At 33.2% G+C, this 19374-nt stretch overlaps 1 protein-coding gene across 2 annotated transcripts; it reads right to left on the minus strand.

Annotated features, from left to right (window-relative positions):
* Positions 1 to 14994: 14994 nt before the first annotated feature.
* LOC112703352 (elongation factor 2) lies at positions 14995 to 18943 on the minus strand. 2 transcript variants are annotated; one of them, XM_025754770.3, is made up of 4 exons: positions 18795 to 18943; positions 18329 to 18370; positions 18143 to 18230; positions 14995 to 17656 (listed from the first exon to the last, which is right to left on the minus strand). In XM_025754770.3, the coding sequence occupies exons 2-4, from the start codon at positions 18329 to 18331 to the stop codon at positions 15216 to 15218; spliced, it is 2532 nt and encodes an 843-aa protein (XP_025610555.1). In that variant the 5' UTR covers positions 18332 to 18370; positions 18795 to 18943; the 3' UTR covers positions 14995 to 15215. The 2 variants fall into 2 exon arrangements, with proteins under 2 accessions (XP_025610555.1, XP_025610554.1); XM_025754769.3 differs by lacking the exons at positions 18329 to 18370; positions 18795 to 18943 and having other exon boundaries at positions 18143 to 18242.
* Between the last annotated feature and the right edge of the window lie 431 nt (positions 18944 to 19374).

Below are 19374 nucleotides of genomic sequence, written 5' to 3' on the forward strand. Positions count from 1 at the left end.
GAGGACGGGTGTCGCTTGGATATGGACTGGCTAAACGGCCTTTCTTTCAAATTGTTGACCAATCCCATAATCGCTACCTCTGTTGGTAGACTCTAGATTTTGAGGCAAGCTTTGTTGAGTTTTTTCATGTAATCCCGGAGACTTTTCCTGTCTCCTTGTGTTATTCCTAGTAAGCTCGAGGCATGCTTTGTCTTGTCCTTTTGGATAGAAAATCTTGCCAAGAATTTCCTGGCCAGGTCGTCAAACTTAGTGGCTGGTCTAGGGGGTAGTCCGTCGAACCACTTCATGGCGGCCTTTGTCTGGGTTGTGGGAAAAGCTTTGCAGCGACACGCGTCGAAGGCGTCAGCGAGGTACATCTAGCTCCTAAAGTTGCTAAGGTGGTGGCTTGGGTCGGATGTCCCATCATAGAGGTCTATGTCAGGTGCTTTGAAATTTCTAGGGACCTTGGCTTTCATGATTTTTTCACTTAATGGGTATTGTCCTCTGGTGCACGAATCTCCACACTTTGTACAACTGTACCAGCAAGTGCACTGGGTCGTCCAAGTAATACCTGAGGGAGTCAGGGACGACCCCACGAGGATTGTGTTTTGAAGAAATATGTGGTTATCTTGTAGATCTTAGTCAGCCAGATAGAAGAGTTGTTGGATTTGGTTAAAATCATAAAAGGAATAAAAACCGAATTACTAAGTTTGATTATAATAATAAGAAGATGGTTAAGGCTTGGAGATGCTTTGTCCTTCTGGATTAACTCTGGTCTTACTGATTTCTTCAATTGGTCGCAGTCACCAATCTCCTCCAGATCTGAACTCCAGGGTTAGTGTGGATCCATTCTGATTGAGGGTGAAGCTCCTGCGGTCCATTCTCCTTAATGATCCTACTTAAAATGCTACAGACAAGGTCGAATCTTCCATATCAGAGAATGTTGTGCCTTTGGGTTCTAGCCTCTACCACAGAGAACCTAATCTCCCTATACCTCGGCTGAACTGGTGTCTCAAGAAGTCCCCAACAAGGTCGTGGATTAGCCGTCTAAGAGATGTATAATCAAGTTGGTGATTCGATGCTTTTCAGTTGCGTATTCACATGAACCCAAGAAGAACACGGGTGGTTGTTCGGCACGCGGTCTTAGTATGTAGAACGGAGATGATTGTCACGGGTCATTCCATTCATCAAGTTGAAGAACGAAGATACATCTCAGAATTGAATCAAACACTAATTGAAGAGAAACAGTAATACTTTTCTTAATCCATAAAACTCAGCAGAGCTCCTCCCCTCAACCTAGGAGGTTTAGAGACTCATACTGATAGAAAACACAGTGATAATGAAAATATGGCTTAAAGTCCTCTATGATTATGTAAAAATCCCTTAAATACTAAACTAATGATTAAGGATTACATAAAGGTAAAACAGTCTTTTAGTGCTTAAATCCACTTATGGGGCCGACGTGGTGAGTGTTTGGGCTGAACTTTGATGCGATCCACGTGCTATGAGGCCTCTAGGGCGTTGAACGTTGGCTTTAGGGTCCTCTTTGGGAGTTTGGATGCTAGTCTCCTCCTTTGGGCGCTCGATGCCTGGAATGAGGCAGGAGGCTGGCGTTGAACGCCAATTTTGGGCCTTCTATTCAGAAGCCAAGTGATGCCAGGGCATCTAGGCTAGTTTCAATGACCTTTTCATTACTGTTTTAGGGTAGTTTCATGCATTTTCTTAGGAAATAAGCATGTTTTGGATGAAATTACATTTGCACCTTGATTTAAGAAACTATTGTGAATTTTACATGATTTCATGAGGATTATGCAAGGATTGAATGACAAATTGATGATGCATAATCTCATGACTTGGACTAGAGCTTTGATGCACTTTATTTGCTTGATTTCAGGACAAATGAAGCAAGGAAGAACCACGTTAGTAGCCACGTTAATCTAATTAATGTGACCACTAACGTGGAATGGGAATGAGCTTGCAACATTAATGAGAAAAGTAATCGCCAATAACATCTTCGAAGCCATCATAGCCGACGTTAATTGCCACGTTAACTACATTAACGTGGTAGTTAACGTGGAGAAAAAGGGAGCTCCAGCGTTAGTGGTAAAAGTGAATACCACTAACGCTCTAAATTGGCAATTAGCCACGTTAAGAGTCACGTTAACTTAGTTAACGTGAACTCTAACGTGGAAGGGGAAGACAATGCCAACGTTAGTGACACTCACCTTTGTAACTAACGTTGGATTAAGCCAATATTGCCCACGTTAGTGGTCACGTTAAGACCACTAATGTGAGAGATAACGTGGAGCTAAGCATGATGAGCCAACGTTAGTGACACTCACCTTTGTCACTGACGTTGGAGATGGCATTCACTACCACGTTAGTGGCCACATTAACCTAGTTAACGTGAGCTCTAACATGGGAGGGAGGGGTGTTTGGAGCGTTAGTAACAAAGGTAAGTGTCACTAACGCTCTCGAAGCTTAGGCATGCCCACGTTATGAGTCACATTAGTTATACTAATGTGAACTCTAACGTAGGGAAAGGGGGCACAATGCAACGTTATTGGAAAAGGTGATTCCCAATAATGTTTGTGAAGGACCAAGAGGCAACGTTAGTGGTCACGTTAGTGCCACTAACGTTGAAGTTAACGTGGACCATTTTGGGTTGGAACGTTAGTAAAAAGGGTAATTGTCACTAACGTTCTCGAACCCACATTTTCACTTAACGTTAACACCACTAACGTCCTAACTAACACCCATGCCTAACTCACACTTTTCTACAAGTTGAGCCCACTGTAGATTGTAACTGCTTCAACTCAAGATTTAAGGCCGATATCCAAGACTTGAAGCACTCACTAGAAGATCAAGAAGAGTAGTATATATAGGAATAGTTTTGAACTATAGAGAAGCTTGGCACTTTGGAGAACTACCCTCTGTATATTTATTTTTCTGTATTTTCTAGTTAAGCATGTATTCTTCACTACCATTTTCCATTCCCAGAGCTATGAACAACTAAACCCCTTTCATTGGGTTTGGGAGCTCTGTTGTAATTTGATGGATCAATTATAGTTTTCATTCTTCTTCCCCTTTCTTTTCTCTTGATTTACTAGAAAGCTTTTGATCTTAATTCAATTGGTTAGTTGTCTTGGAAAAGAAACTCTCCATAATTGGATCTCCTCTGAGCCTTGAAAAAGGGATGAGGAGATCATGCTAGCAATGCTTTCTCATGTTGGACCAAATTGGGGTTTGGGCGGATATAGTGACATGTAATCCTCCGAAGACTTTGATTTGGAAATACATGTGGTATAATCAGTGACCACACTTCATCTTTTCCCATGAGCAATTAAATCAAGGATTTGGACAATTGTTCAAGCTTAGAGAGATTGGATTGCCAAGGAATTGGGATCCAATCACTTAAGATTGCCAAGGAGATCAATGAATGCATTGATTGAGGAAGAGATAAGAATGAATTTGATCTGGAGAATGCAACATCTCCTAAGCCCAATGAATTCCCCATTTCTGATCTCACCCATTCTCTTTACTTTCCGCCATTTATTTCCATCTTCATCTCCCCAAATACCTATTTAAGATTCTGCACCTTATTTTATGCAATTTACTTTCCCGCCATTTAATTTTCTGCAATTCTCAACTATATTCTGTTTAGCTCAACTAGCATACTCTTCCAACTAAAGTTGCTTGACCAATCAATCCCTGTGGGATCCAACCTCACTCTATTGTGAGTTTTTACTTGACAACAATTCGGTATACTTGCCGAAGAGAAATTTGTTGATAGACAAGTTACTCATGCATCAATTGAACAAATAATTTGATCCTGAAGCACCAAAACAACCATGAATCCCAATATCCACAGTTTAATTTTTGAAAATTGGAGAGAGAGAATGAAATCAAGATTTTCTTACCAAATTGGTTAGTGGGCTTTGTAGAGCTCGACGCGATGGTCACGTGGCCACAAACATTGTGGTGATCAGAGCTCCGGATTGAAAGTTATGGTAGAATGGAATTAGATATTAGGGTTTGAGCTCTCCCTTTACCCTTCTTTAGATTTTCCAGTGTGTTTCAATAAAGAAAGGTGGAAGAAGAAGGTTGAGTTATGCTTTTATATGATGTCCTTGGGCCCGTTTTAGGCCTAGTTTGCTTAGTTCAGCCCATTTGGCCCAACTTTGGGCCAAAAACTCTTAAAATTAGTGTCAAAATTCATATTTTAATTATTTCTACTTCATTAAACTATAAACTTTAATTTTCTATTTCGATGATTAATAATTAATTTATTGGTTAATTATATACTAATTACTCAGGGTATACAAAACACCACCATTCTCATATGATGGCCACACCTGAGAATATTACCAATGGGCATTTGTATTTGTTCCAACCGTACGTTGCATCAAATCCCAAGACATCCCCGAACACACTGTAGTCATAACTACTTGTACCGTCGTGCCAGAAGAGATTTTGAAGCCTCTTGTCACCATCCAACGAGTATTTCTAGAACATTCCACAATCATTACTCCTTAAACCTGACAAGAACTTCAACGTGACCTCAGCATATGTTGTGCCCGCCCGCCTTTGCTTCCTACCGTCGTCACTCGCAAGCCAGCTTTCCTCATCAAACTGATTTGGTGCAAATCACCTTCCTTCACTGTTCTGTGTGACCGCATCAGACCCCTAAACCTCGCATCCAGCATGGCATGATTATGGTTATCACAAAATTTTTCAACATACCATCGCTCACTAGTATCATCAACGTGCACCTTTATCCGAGCTTCACACCTGCACCGTGTGGTAGGTCGAGAATCCATCTTCTTATCTTTCCGCTGCATGTGTTTCTCCTCTCGCTTTCCTTCCCTCGAGAACACGAATATCTGCCAAATGATTTCACCCTCCGACCCCTGCTTTGTTCTGCAACCCATCTTCGACCTCCTCACCGAGAATCCCTTAATGCGATCATATTCGTTGTAGTAGTCATAAGCGGCCTACAAATTTATGAACTCTGTTATCAGGATGTCCTTCGCTGTCAGAACTAAAAAGTCAACTGTGTTAAATGACCCAATCCCATCAACAATCGTCATTGATTCTTCTACTTCTATACCTGCATCTACTTTTAATAAATCCACCGCTTCTGTTCCTCGATAGGAACGATTTCGCTGCTCATCCCATCCTCCCCAACCTAAAACACACAACATAGGCCATGCGTGACACCAAGCAATGGGCCACATCAACATAAACTGCAGAAAAAAATTATAAACTTCAAAACTGAACAACACACACACCTGCGGCACATGGACTCTGTTAAAATTAGATGAAACCTCGTAATTTCGTTTCGCAAACCCATTCGCCTGACATAGTTCACATATCACACTAAGTGAAACTTGGCATTATCAATCATAAATACCAACAGACAGTTATATCACACACCTCAGAAGATAATCTCGTACATATGCCAGATCCAACTACAATTCATTCATATGTAACAACCAACAGCAATTTCAACACACATTTTAATAACTTTCAATTTCTATTTGTCTGTGTAACTCTCTAAACGAAAACATCTAACATCAAAAACTTATAACTGTTGTCAACAGCATAAGAAAAACTACACACATCGTACTGTCTGGACAAGGATTACAAATGGGTCCAAATCTACTCTTCCATTATTTCATCACTACATTCATCATATAAAGGTTTCACAGCTGAACACATTTCATTAATGGTGATGAAATTTTTCGTAAAATTTTTCTTTTTCGATTTTAATTTTAATCTCCACAACTTAAAAACAGCAACTACCCACATTAAATGCATAATAAAATTAAACATTTAAATTCTATATATTTGTACCCACATCAGACACCATAAACATTGCAACACCGAATTTGTTATCAATTCGGAGACATGATGAAGGCACGATCTCCCAATTGAAACCAATTTCGGGAGCATACCTCCACCAACCTCCGGCAAACATGATTGACACAATGTACCTGCATCACTGGTTGCCCCATATGGTCCATTGTCTCCCTTATGATGAACCTCAAGTTGGTTAGATTCCGATCTATTCGTTCGCACCGTTCAATCATTCGATCTCTTCCGACATGAAGTGTCATCTGCTTTTAGGTGGTCCAAACGAAGCTTTCAAGTGATCCCAATCTAACTTAATCCTACCTATTAATGGACTTTAGTGTTTTGTTGTAATAAAAAATTCTCATTTCGTAAATAACTGTCTATTTTTCTAAATTTCCTCCAACTGTTACTCTTTATTTGTTAACCACCCCATGTGTTTTTTATTATTTTTGTTTACAACATGATCTTTCAAGGTCTTAAAAATATTTTTTTCCATGATGCTCCCAATCTTATTATTGGACTACAGATTTACGCATCTCACGGCCCCATGTATTCCAATAGAGGTATGTTTTTAGTTGAAAATTTGCTTATGTTTTTTAGTTGAAAATTTGCTTGGTTATATGTATAACTGATAAAAATAAACACTATTTCTCTGATAAATTACGACATAAGTTAATAGTATGATTTTGCTGCTGGAAAACATTTATAAATACATATGCATAACTATTTTAGATACCATTCACAAGTCACAATAGTAGCGGCTCTCATCTTTTCTTTTTTTTCCTTTTCTTTTTTTTTTTGACGTCATCGTTATTATGTATATTTTATAGAGTAATTATAAGGTACAGATCGGAGGATACAGATATTATTCTTAGAGTTATCTCATGGTGACAGGTGTCCAAGGGGAGCCCGCTTCTGACTATTCGCTGAAAGGGGTGAATTGAAGCTTGCACGAAGCCGAGTAGCTGTGCTTGGACGCGAGGAAATTGGCTCCGTTAGAAAAGGAGGTGCTGTGCTTGGATGGGGAATTGGGCCTGGCTGAAATGGACTGCATACAAGGCCTTGGATGAAAGTGGACTGTGAGAGAATCATGATTGAATGGGTGGGATGGTTTCAATAAGTAAGTAACGGGTATATGACCCCTTGATCCGAGAAAAAAGAAAAAAATAAATAAAAGATTGCATGACCCAATTGAAGGCAGGGGAAAAAAAAGAGAAAGATTATATGCACTTGAAATTTTTTTGTGACCACTGAAAACCTAGTTTATTTAGGAGGAAGTAGTTGTTTTGGATAATTTAATATAATTTAAAAAGTAATGAATAAAGATATGATTGAACAAATATTAAATATCTGAGTAGGCACTACTGGATTAATAGTAAAAGTATAACTCATGCAGGGTGTGTTTGGAAATCCGTTAGAAGGAAAGAAGCACATTTAAATTTTTTGAAAGCTTCAACTTTTGGTTTGGCAAATTTTTTTTCTCATGAACGCGGAAGTGATTTTGCTGCCCAAAACCACCTTTACGAGAAGCAACTATTTTTAACTTCTGCGTTTTCTTAAAGTACTTTTAGCCATAGATAGTAACCATTTATTTATCCTTTATATATGTTATTGTATTAATTTATAAAATTCTTGTTATTTCTATTTATATGAGCTCTATTTTTTATTATTTATTATTTTTTTCAACTGTTTGTTTGACATTATACACTTTTATAATTGTGATTTTTGTGTATTATGTGTGTTATTATCTTTTTATAATATGATTTATTGATTCTATTAGGTAAAGTAAATTAAACAAAAAATTAACTGTAAATAATAATAATCATCAAAAATTATGACATACTAAAAAAAGAGTACTAAAATATATTATATAAAAAGATCATCAAGAACTTTTAGATTTGTTTCAATCACTGTAAAACAATTATTTAATTTTTTTTATCATTTTCAGTACTTTCCTTTGTAATTGTAATTCTCGTATACTATGTTTTAGTATAATTTTTTATAATACAGATAATGATTCCATTAAAAACGATAAATTAGATAAAAAAATTAATCATAGATAATAATAAAATCATAAACATTGGATTTCAAATTAATATTAAAAATAAGATTATTAAGAGTATTAGAAAAAGAGTTCGATGTAAAAAAATACTAAAGTAACATTTAATACTTAAAAAATGTAACATATTTGATTAAATATTCTTTTATATATATATATATATATATATATATATATATATATATATATATATATATATATATATATATCTAAAATTTATATTTTTTTATTTAAAAATATATTTTGCCTATTTTATATGTTATTTTTATTTTAGTAAGTAAATATTAATTTTATTATAAAATTAACTAATAAAATCAATTTAAATATCTAAATTGAAATAATAGGACAATATAAAAAAAATTTAAGTTGATGTTTATTTTAGTAATTTTTTATTTAAAAGTGATTTTGAATGGTATAAGCCAAACAATATTTATTTTACTATAATTTATTTTGATACAAAAATTATCAGACATACATCACTTTAACACAAACTTACTTTTGATCAAAATCAAATTTGCAAAATCAATTTTATGCAAACTCTTATTTGTAAACTGTAATCCGAACACACATGCAGTATCGGAGAAATATTGAGATGTAAAAATATGTTGAAGTGAATACAGTTTAGCTGCACGTTAAATGTGTTGATTCTATTTATATGTTAGAACATTGACTAATTAAGATAGTGAAAGATTCAAATATGTAAGTATATCGGTTGGCGATATAATGATTGAACGCTATATAAGACGGCTATTGTTTTTAGGTATGGAAACAAGAGTAGTGATATAATGAAACATTATAATTTTTGGTATTGTACGAAATTGCGGAAGGTATAGAAATCGGACGGTCCAATTAGTGAACCTCAAATAAAGCTAACAACTATGTTTGTGGTTAGAAACTTTGTGTACAGCCATCGATACAAAATTTGGAGTTTGTGACACGCAGTTTGAAAATACTGTTGTTATAATATTGTTACTAACGTAAATGAAAACAAGGTTTAGGACGGCAAATAAGTCACGGAGGCCAGTTAGAGTTAAATTAGGATTACATGTCATTAAGTTATTTTTAGCATCGGAGCGTAAAAAATAAAACAGCGTGTTAATACGTTTGTTATAAATTATGATTTTCGCAGAAACGTGTTTTAGCTACCACCGTGGAGATGAGAGCCGCACGAGTATGAAAAAATATAGATTCCTGTTACTAGGTTTGTCAACATTTTTGCTAATATCCGTTTTTTGGTATGCTTTATTGTACTTTTTAATGGATTTATGATACAAAATTCTTCGGTTGTTATTGGTACACAAATGTGAGTATATTAATAAATTTAACTATATGTGTTGCTTAAATATTAATTGAATTGAAAAACTGTTATAACTGAGTCTAAACATATTTAGTTTAGACGGATGAAAATAACAAAAAGAAGGATATTTAGTGAATTTTTGGTGCACAATAATTTTCTGTAAATATTAAAAAAATGCATTTGATGTTGGAATTTTTTTTTCCAAACATTTATTCTAAGTGGTTTATTTTTTTTTTAATGTCTTCACCATAAGTGTTTACAAGAAAATTGAATAATGCGTTAATTTTGAAATTTGAAATTTTATCTATTGTGAGATTGTCAATATTAATTACGTGCCTTTTTTAATCAGTGCTGTTAAACAATATATTTAAGAATTGAAAGAATTAATATTTATCACTTAATATACCAAAAGAGTTATATTATCAAAAATAAATTTATCATACACGTTATGTAAAGAAAATTAATTTATGTTCTCTTAAAATACACAAAAAAATATTCAATTTATATTTTATTAGAATTTTTAAATTTATTTTTTATCAATTTGTTTAATCTGTATATATTCTATCATTTAATACATATTATATTTATGTACATAGGTATTTCTCAATAATTACAAAAAATATATATAAATTTATATCACAATATATAATTAATAAAATTTAACATATTACAATACATAATATAATTACAAATAAACTAAAATAAAAAATTTGTAAGTACATTTTTCAGTCTCTTATTATCTATAGCGGCCTTCTTTGAAAAATTCAAATAACAAATTATGTATAAAATATTATTAAATTAAAGACCTTCTTCTAACATTATATTTTAACATAACAATATTTTTTTAATAATTAACTTTTGCATCTTCTGTTCTACTAGTACATTGAAAAATTTTAAATTGGTTAGTTTAAATAGTCTCAAACTATAAAATAAGAAAATATCTTGAACCTACACCGAGGTACTGACGGCAATTCTCAAATATCGCAAAACCGAATAGGATACGATGAGATAGAATGCAATAAAAATAAACAAAAAACAGGTGGAACGAATTACCTATTTTTAACGGTCAAATTGATTAACTAACATTTACATATTTTGTTCTTTCTCCTTCAGTGATTAAGAATTAGGGATAATAATGAGATGAGTAGGGGCGAATTTTCGTAATAACCCGCATAAATAGTAAAAAATTAAATCCTAACTCGTTCAAGCGAATACCCGACCTCGCTCTTATAATTATTAAAATTCAACAAATAAAATTAAATTTTAAAATTTATATAACTATTATCACATACATAATATAAATTAAAATAAAAATTTAAATATAATATAATATTATTAATAATTTTATTAATTGTTTTATATATATATTACATATATTATATATTATATATAACAGAACAAATATTATCTAAATACTATTAGAAATGCAGAAGATTAAAAAAATAAGATCATTTTTATTAATTTTTAATTATATTTGAATGTGAATTTTAAATAAGGAATTTAAGGGATTGAGAACAACTTAATTGTCACTAGGTTAGAGTATTTCTTGTTATAAATTATATTTTTTTTTAAAATGTTAGTTATCTTTTAATTTTTGTCTTTAATCAATCTTTTAATTCAAATAATATTATTAAATTAAATTTTAATTAAAATATATATGTTAAATGCGTGTAAGAAGGACAGTAGCTCTTATCGAAACTCTGTGGAATGAGTTCTTGAAAAGAGAAGAATGTGAAAGTAGAATGAAAATAGAAAGGTTGGAGATAGTTTTGTAAAGTGAAAAAATAAAGGGAAATAGTTTTGTAAAGTGAATTAGAAGGCTTGGAGTTTTCTATTAGTCATGAGGCTAATATATATAGGGGTAGCAAAGCGGGCCGGTCCGCCCCACCCCGTTCCGCCCCGCTAGACCTGCCCTATAAATGGGGCGGATCGGCCTGCCCTGCCAATTAAAATGGATTTAAAATGCTAGCCCGTCTTGTTTTATGGCGGATTGGCGGACTAGCCCGCTTGACTTTTTTTTTTAAAATAAAATTCATTAAAATTAACCAAAAAATAATAATTAAAAAATCAAATACAAATAAAAAATAGTCAAATCATAATATATTTTTTTACTATTTTTTTAAAAATTTTTAACTTTAATAAAATTGTTTAAAATAATATTTGTTAATAGAATCATCTTTATTTTAAAAAATAAGTCACATAATTTGAGCATATATACGAAATTGTAAAATAAAATAAATAAAGTTAATAACTAAATGATGAATAAAAAAATGAAAAAAAAGTGTTTAAAAATTCTATAATTATTAATTTTATAATAGTAATCACTTTTTTATTTAATAAAAAAAAAGAAAAATAAAAATCTTCGACCCGGCAGACCGCCCCGCCCCACCCCGCCAAAACCTGTCATTTTGGCGGTGCGGGTTTGATGGGTTTTTAAATTTGGTGGGCTCCAAATCCTAACTCGACCCGTTTTTTAGCAGGTTTAGCAGATCGGCTCGACGGGCTTAACCCGTTTTGCCACCCCTAAATATATATACATCAGGGAACGAATTCATCTGTAACAAACTTGTCAAGTGACCAAAAATATCTACAACTAATTACCACTTTGTTAGTTATCTCTAACTGCTTTGATTTACAAATTAATTATCTCTAACAAACTACTGAACCAATCAAGTCACAATATCTATTATATATCTCTAATTTTAGAGTTAAAATGTGTCACATGTCACTTTTTCATGGCAATTAGAATCAAATCTTTTTCTTCAAAATTAAGGAATTCTTCTCTCCTCCTTACTAATTTTACAACCAAAATGTGCCACATGTCACTCTCTCATTGTAATTGAAATTAAATCTTTCCCTCTAAAATTAAGGAATTCTCCCTTCCTCCTTACTAATTTTACAACTAAAATGTGCCACATTTCACTCTCTCATTACAATTGAAATAAAATATTTCCCTCCAAAATTAAAGAGTTCTCCCTCGTCTCTCTTCCTTTCTCCACCTCTTTCATTCCTTCAATCACTCATCTATTTTATATATCATTATCAATATCAATAATTAATTACTAATTTAACAATCAAAATGTGCAACATGACATTCTTTAATGGCATTAAAATTAAAATTGAAATATTAAAATTGAAATTGAAATATACTTATATTATGTATCATATATTACTATCTAATTTAATAATCAAATGTATCACATACTCACATGACACTCTCTTATTAAAATAATTTAATAATCAAATGTGTTACATGACACTCTCTTATTAAAATTGAGAAAAATATTTTTTTTTCAAAATTAATAAATTCTCTTCCTAAATTAATTTTGAGTTAATTTTATAACTATCTGTATAATTTTTTTATGCTAATATCTAATTATATTTCTATATACATAGATTTAAAAAATATTATTTTTAAATAACAAATATAAAAATTAATTATTTCTATTTGTACAACAAACTTAACAGTTAACATACACCTAATTAAATGTAAAAGTATACACGTTATTACATTAAATTGTTTTAAATTTTAGATAACAAATGTTAAAATTAATTATTAATAAAAAATTAGATTTTTTCATATAAAAATAATAATAAAAATCTTATTATTTAAATTTTTATCTACAGATACCTTGGTCTTTTTAGTTAGAGACTTTTGTCAACCTACGACTTTTTTTTGTAAAAGTAGTTTAATTTTATAAATTTTTTGTGCTATGCATAATCTATACTGTCAGAATAAAGTAGACCGTAATTTTAAACCATTTATATTCCCGTAATATTATTACGGGTAAAAATACTAGTTTCTATTTTATAGATAAACATGTAGATAATTAAAATTAATGACTTTGCAAAAGAAAAAATTGTTGCAAAAATAAAAATTAATTTTTTTAACATCTTATTCGATAAAAACTCATTTAATATTTCTTATTTTTTATTATTAGTTACATTTTTTCACTACTCATTAGAACATTAACGTTTTTTAAATTATTAAAATGTATGTTCATAACAATTATTTTTTTTCAATTATAATACATCTAAAATTATTAAATTATATATAAAATATTTTTAAAATACATCTAAAATCATAAATGTAAAATTTAAATTTAAACATTACAAATAAAATTTATTTTTATATCTTATTTGATAAAAACGTCTCTAACATTTCTTAATTTTTTATTATTACTTGAATTTTTTATTACTTATTTAAATATTAACGTTTTCTAAATTATTAAAATAAATAATTAAGTTAAATTTTTTAGATCTTATTCAATAAAAATATATCTAACATATTTTATTATAGTATTAGTTAAAATTTTTATTATTTACTCTAGCATTAGTATTTTTTCATTTTAAAGTCTTTATTAATTTTAAAATCAAAATTTTGAATTTTATTTAATTTAATTTTTGAATGTGTATTTAAATTGTAATTTGTTAGTAACATTTTAAAATTGAAATAGAAATTTTAAAATTTAAATTTGAGTTTTATTTAGTTTATATTTTAAATGTGTATTTAATTTTAAAGAAATACTAAATCTATTTAGATGTATTTATTTTATTATTTTAAATATTATAATAAAAAATTGAATAAAAAATTATTTTTAAAAGATAACTAATTAAACTGTTTTAAAAATTATATTATATAATCATATATTATATTTGTAGTTAATATATATAATCTAAAATATTTAATTAAATATTATTTTATATTTAATTTAATTTTTATTATTTTATATGCATTTTTTATATTAATATTTTTTAATTGTACAACCCGGTTAAAAAAATTCATAGAACACGACGTGACTTCCTCAATTATCCTCTTCCCCAACCCAACACCTTTTTTTAAACTATTCCCATGGTCTAAAAACGAATGAACAGAGATCCATAACCCAAACTCACTAACTCACCAATTTGCCCGTTACGGAGGCCAACACAGAGGGATGAGCCGCATTTGGCTTCACCATCAAGCCGTGGCTTAGGGGGACAATTGCTGACAAAAATCTGCTCCACTCTGCAATGACAGTATACGCGTCAACTAAATAATGAATCTCTGTATATTTGTATCAATTTTGATCTGTACCGGAGAGTGACCCTATTTTATATCTTCTCCTCTGCTCTTGTGAAATTTAACTTTGAAATTGCATCAAGATAAGAACACATTTACAATTACACTTTTCCATCATTACTTACAGATTTGTTATTTCATTAAGTTAATGTTTCGACAAGATAAGTTAAAGGTTGAACTAATACCTGGGTCATTTTTGTATTTAAAAAGTCTTTTAGAAATTTGTTGGTACTACTTTTGAAAGTTGGTATGTCAAACCTGCTATATTTTCTATGTCAAAATGGTTATTTAGTATTCTTTTTAACACCAAGGCTCAAGCAATTGGAATTAATCAAATCAAGAGAAATAGCATCGCCCAAGTTGGCCAAGTTGTGTAAACCTTCACGTCCCACTCACCAAAATGCAATCTTCTTTTTATTAAAAGAAAAGTAGTTTCAAGTTTCAACCGCTCAAGTTGCTTAAAAAATTTGGTGTTCATAAATTTAAGCATTATAATTTATATATACCATGATTCTTAGTGGATAAGAATGCTTACATTTCCCCCTCTAAACATATTCTGCGCTTTACAGAGATCTGAAATTGACTATTTAATTTTATCTCTAAAACTCGATATTTGTTCCGTTAGGCTTTGTTATCCCTTATCAACTGTCTCAAATATTTGTTTCCCTGTTTAAATATCCAGAGCTCTATCAGCTATAATTCAGTTACAAGCATAAAAATAACAAGATTATTCGAAGCCTGTTTTAAGCAAAATTCTCAAGAAATAATATGACAAATATCGATGCAATCTTATATATCAGATATACATCAATGCAGAGACAAATAATTCCAAGTACAACAACCCAGGGAGCAAAACCAGACTAACAAAATTCAAGATAATGGAACTTGTAAACTATTCAGATAACAATTTTACACCATCAAAAACTTACCTAATACCATAAAATAGAACAGCAGGAAACAATTTAAAGCTTGTCCTCGTACTCGGATAGAGGCGTCATTTGCTCCTTCAAACCTTTCCTCTTACGGATATCCATAACAAGCTGTGCAGCCTGTGATCCAGACTCCAATGGATCTGAAGACATCATGTCCCAGTGATCAAATACACATTGTGGGAAAGCTTGACCGGAAGTTGCGGCTCTCAAGGTGCTGGAGAATCCAAAGGACTCAATGACAGGGAGGTAAGCCTTGATGTTGTAGAGTGGAGTCCCGGGCCTCTGCATTTCCTCAAACACGTGTCCACGCTTCTGGTTCAGAACACTGTAAATACCACCAAGAGCCTGCTCAGGAGCTTGGATTTCAACCAAGTAGACAGGCTCAAGAAGCCTGGGCTTGGCAGTCAACTGGGAAGCATAGAAGACTCTCCTGGCAGTGGGGATAATCTGACCACCACCTCTGTGGATAGCATCAGCGTGGAGGACTACATCGCAGACTTCGAAGCAGATAGCTCTCATGTTTTCTTCAGCAAGAGCACCTTCCTTTGATGCCCATTGGAAACCAGCAACCACAGAGTCCTTGATTTCATTCAAGTACTGGACTCCCTTACACATATCAACAACCATGTTGGGTCCAGTTGTCTCAGGGCCAAAACACCAGATTTTCTTGGCAAGATCCTTGTCCCAACCGTACTCTTCAGACAAGATCTTGGAACGAACTTTGGGGTCATCCCTCGGACCAATCTTGCCATCATCAATGGCCTCTGCAAGACCATCCTCCATTGGCCTAGCTTCCATGTAGAGACGGTTGTGCTTGTTGGGTGACTTGCTCATCACAGTGCGGCATGACCTCTCAAGAACAGTCTCGCGGAAAGACACAACAGGGTCAGATTTGATAATCTCAGCTCCTCCCATGAAATCTTCTTGCAAGTCCTTCAAGCAAATTTCCAAGTGAAGCTCCCCAGCACCAGCAACAATGTGCTCTCCAGATTCCTCAATAGTACAGAGAACCATAGGATCAGATTTGGCCAACCTCTTGAGACCCTCAACAAGCTTAGGAAGATCAGATGCAACCTTACACTGAACAGCAACACGCACGACAGGTGAGACAGAAAACTTCATGGCTCGAATCGGGTGGGCATCAACTTCCTTCTCATTTGTCAATGTGGCATTCTTGGTGATAAATTGATCCAAACCAACCATGGCAACTGTGTTACCACAAGGAACATCCTCCACTGTTTCTTGCCTCTTTCCCATCCAAATGACGGTCCTTTGCACACTTTTAACATACAGGTCTTTCTTCTCACCAGGAACATAATTTGGTCCCATAATTCTGACCTTCAGACCAGTTGACACTCTCCCAGAGAAAACACGACCAAAAGCAAAGAACCGACCCTTGTCAGAAGCAGGAATCATCTTAGAGACATAAAGCATAAGTGGACCCTCAGGATCACAGGCTCTAATAGCAGCAGCATATTGATCATCGAGGGGACCCTCATACAAATTCTCAACACGATACTTTTGGGCCTTAGCTGGAGATGGAAGATGAAATATCATCATTTCCAAGAGTGCAGTACTTGCTGGAAGCCATGTTTGCATGACACGTTTCATCAATGCTTTGCCCATCAAGTCCTTTTCATCAGATTTCATGGTGACTGCTAACTTCTGCAACATAGGCCAGAGCTTATCCTTCTGATCATTCATACAAGTGTTGATGATCTGCTTGATGGGCTCATAACAGAACTGTACAAACCCACGCTTGCATGTGGCAGTACCGGTGTTCTTGCTGGTCCATTTCTTTGTCGCAGGATCAAAGAAGTTTTCACCCCAGAGCCTTTCCATCATCTTTGATTCATCAACGCCGAATTTTGAGGCATACATTTTTGCGAAGTTTGTCAAGGTAAAAGCCCAACCGTGCAAACCAGCAGAGAAAGCAACCGTTCCTTTCTCTGGGTACACCTGGCAATCACCAAGCAACGGATCCTCATATGTAGCCATGATCACATTGGCATTCTCAATAACTCTTGAGAATGTTTGGTAAGCCTCCTCTCCATCAACCTGGAGCTCCAGGAAGCATCTGTCCATCTTGTTTACAGTCAGAACAGGTCTGATCCTTTCTCCAAGAGCCTGTCGTAGCACAGTTTCAGTTTGCACACAGACACCTTCAATACAATCCACCACCACTAGTGCTCCATCAGTAATACGGAGCGCAGCAGTAACCTCCGATGAGAAATCAACGTGCCCGGGTGAATCGATGAGATTTATGAGATACTCATTTCCTTGGCGTTCTCCCTTGTAATTCTTGAGGGCCTCATCACTCATTTCATAGTAGAGAGAGATACCAGTAGACTTTATTGTAATACCACGCTCAGCTTCATCTGCTCGGGTATCAGTCATACGGACATCCCCTGCCACTTCTTGGGCAATAATTCCAGCGGCAGCAACCAGAGAATCAGTGAGAGTTGATTTTCCTGCATTTAGTTTGGAAGGCCATATAAAAGTGTTGTTAATTAATTTAGGTAAACCATAGAAACTATTTAATATAACAAAACATCACAATGCAACACTGATAAACAGGAAAAACAGTAGCAACAGATGATAACAAAAGCAGTTCTTGACATTGTATGAGCATAAAACATATGCAAGTAGTATTAATACTCTGAAATAAATAAACAAGACATCCTGATTTATTTTAAAAAATAATATTTTTGGTAAAAAAAAAAGCTAAAAGAATAAACTGTCTTAGAGATTTCCTCAAGTAGAATGATAACTTCGACCCAAAAAAATACCTCGACAAATTTCGTATGTCATGAAAACAAATTTTTAAATAAAATCAAAACCCAAGCTATCAATACATGTTACATACAAATACAAGGAGTACATCTTGGAAATCCTGAAAGTGCAGCACAGAGAAAAAGTAAGCATAACAAAACAAAAGCTATCAAAAGAATCCATACCGTGATCGACGTGAGCTATCACAGACATGTTACGAATGTTGTGTTTGTAGTCCATAATACGACGGAGCTCTTCAGCTGTGAACTTCACCTGCAAATACATAAAAGAAATCACAGTTACGATTTAAATAAACTCATCCAAATAATGAATAATTTGAACGTAAAAGACCACGGTTTTCACCAACTTACCATCTTGACTAGCCTTTATTTCCCAGAGAAATTCGTTCAAAGCTAAAATACCAAAAGCACCATATCATTAGCTAATCGAAAAGAATACATAAACTTATCCAGAAAGAAACAAAAAAAAATCAAAAGAAAACGTTTCATAAGTTATACGCTTAGAAAACAGATAAAGGAGCTATCCCAGTTTGAAACTACAGAGAGCTTTTAAGAAAGTCACATCGGAAAAGCACAAATGTAAGAACTGAATCAACAGAGACAAATCAATTTAACCATAAGAAACGAATCAAAACAAGCGAAACAAATGAAAACATTCGGAAGAGAAATTAAAGCAAATAAAATAAAAAAGAATCAGTGCATTGAGCTGAAAAGAAGCAAAGATCTGTAGCAAACTGAAGTGAAAAAACCATATACCGATCTGTTTGAGTGAAAAGAAAAAGGAAAAAATGGAGAAATCGTGTACGGAAGAACGAACCTGAAAGAGCGAAAGCAAAATGGGAGAAGTACAAGAGAGAGCGGCGGCCAAGGTTTAGGGTTGCGGTTATCCTTGCGCCTCTCTAAAATGAGTGTATTTAACGGGCAATGTCTAAGCGCCTATTTTTTTTTTTTGGTAAATGTCCAAAATATTTCTAAATTTTAAATTGCTATTCAATTTAGTTCTCAATTTTTTAAAATGATCAATTAAATTTTTGAAATTTGAAAAAGTGCATTTTTATTAGTTTCTTATAGAAATGTTGTTTAAATGTTGATGATGTGACATTTTAACTGTGTGTTAATGTGTATCAAACTTGAATTTGATTCAAATTAGTACCTGAAATTACTTAATAATATCCAAATTAGTCCATTTTCAATTATAAACCCTAATTTCTAAATTATTGTCTTTTCTTCTTTGATCTTTCTGCTGTCTTCTTCTCTTCTTTGATCTCTCCACTATCTTCTTCTCTTCTTCGACCTCTCCACTATCTTCCAGTTCATCTTGTTTTCTCGTCTGCATGAGTGATGATGGATGGTGGGGAAAGAAGCCAAAGTAGCTCGAGTAGAAACAATTCTATAGG

The sequence above is a fragment of the Arachis hypogaea genome, chromosome 7 (assembly GCF_003086295.3).
Source record: "Arachis hypogaea cultivar Tifrunner chromosome 7, arahy.Tifrunner.gnm2.J5K5, whole genome shotgun sequence".
Lineage (NCBI taxonomy): Eukaryota > Viridiplantae > Streptophyta > Magnoliopsida > Fabales > Fabaceae > Arachis > Arachis hypogaea.

Bases quoted from the DNA above. Each gene is read 5' to 3' on its own strand.
- LOC112703352 (XM_025754769.3), bottom strand. From the start codon at position 18,242: ATGTATTTGCAGGTGAAGTTCACAGCTGAAGAGCTCCGTCGTATTATG. The intron at 17,657-18,142 runs GTATGGATTCTT...AACTAAATGCAG, and splicing joins GATAGCTCACGTCGATCACG to GAAAATCAACTCTCACTGAT.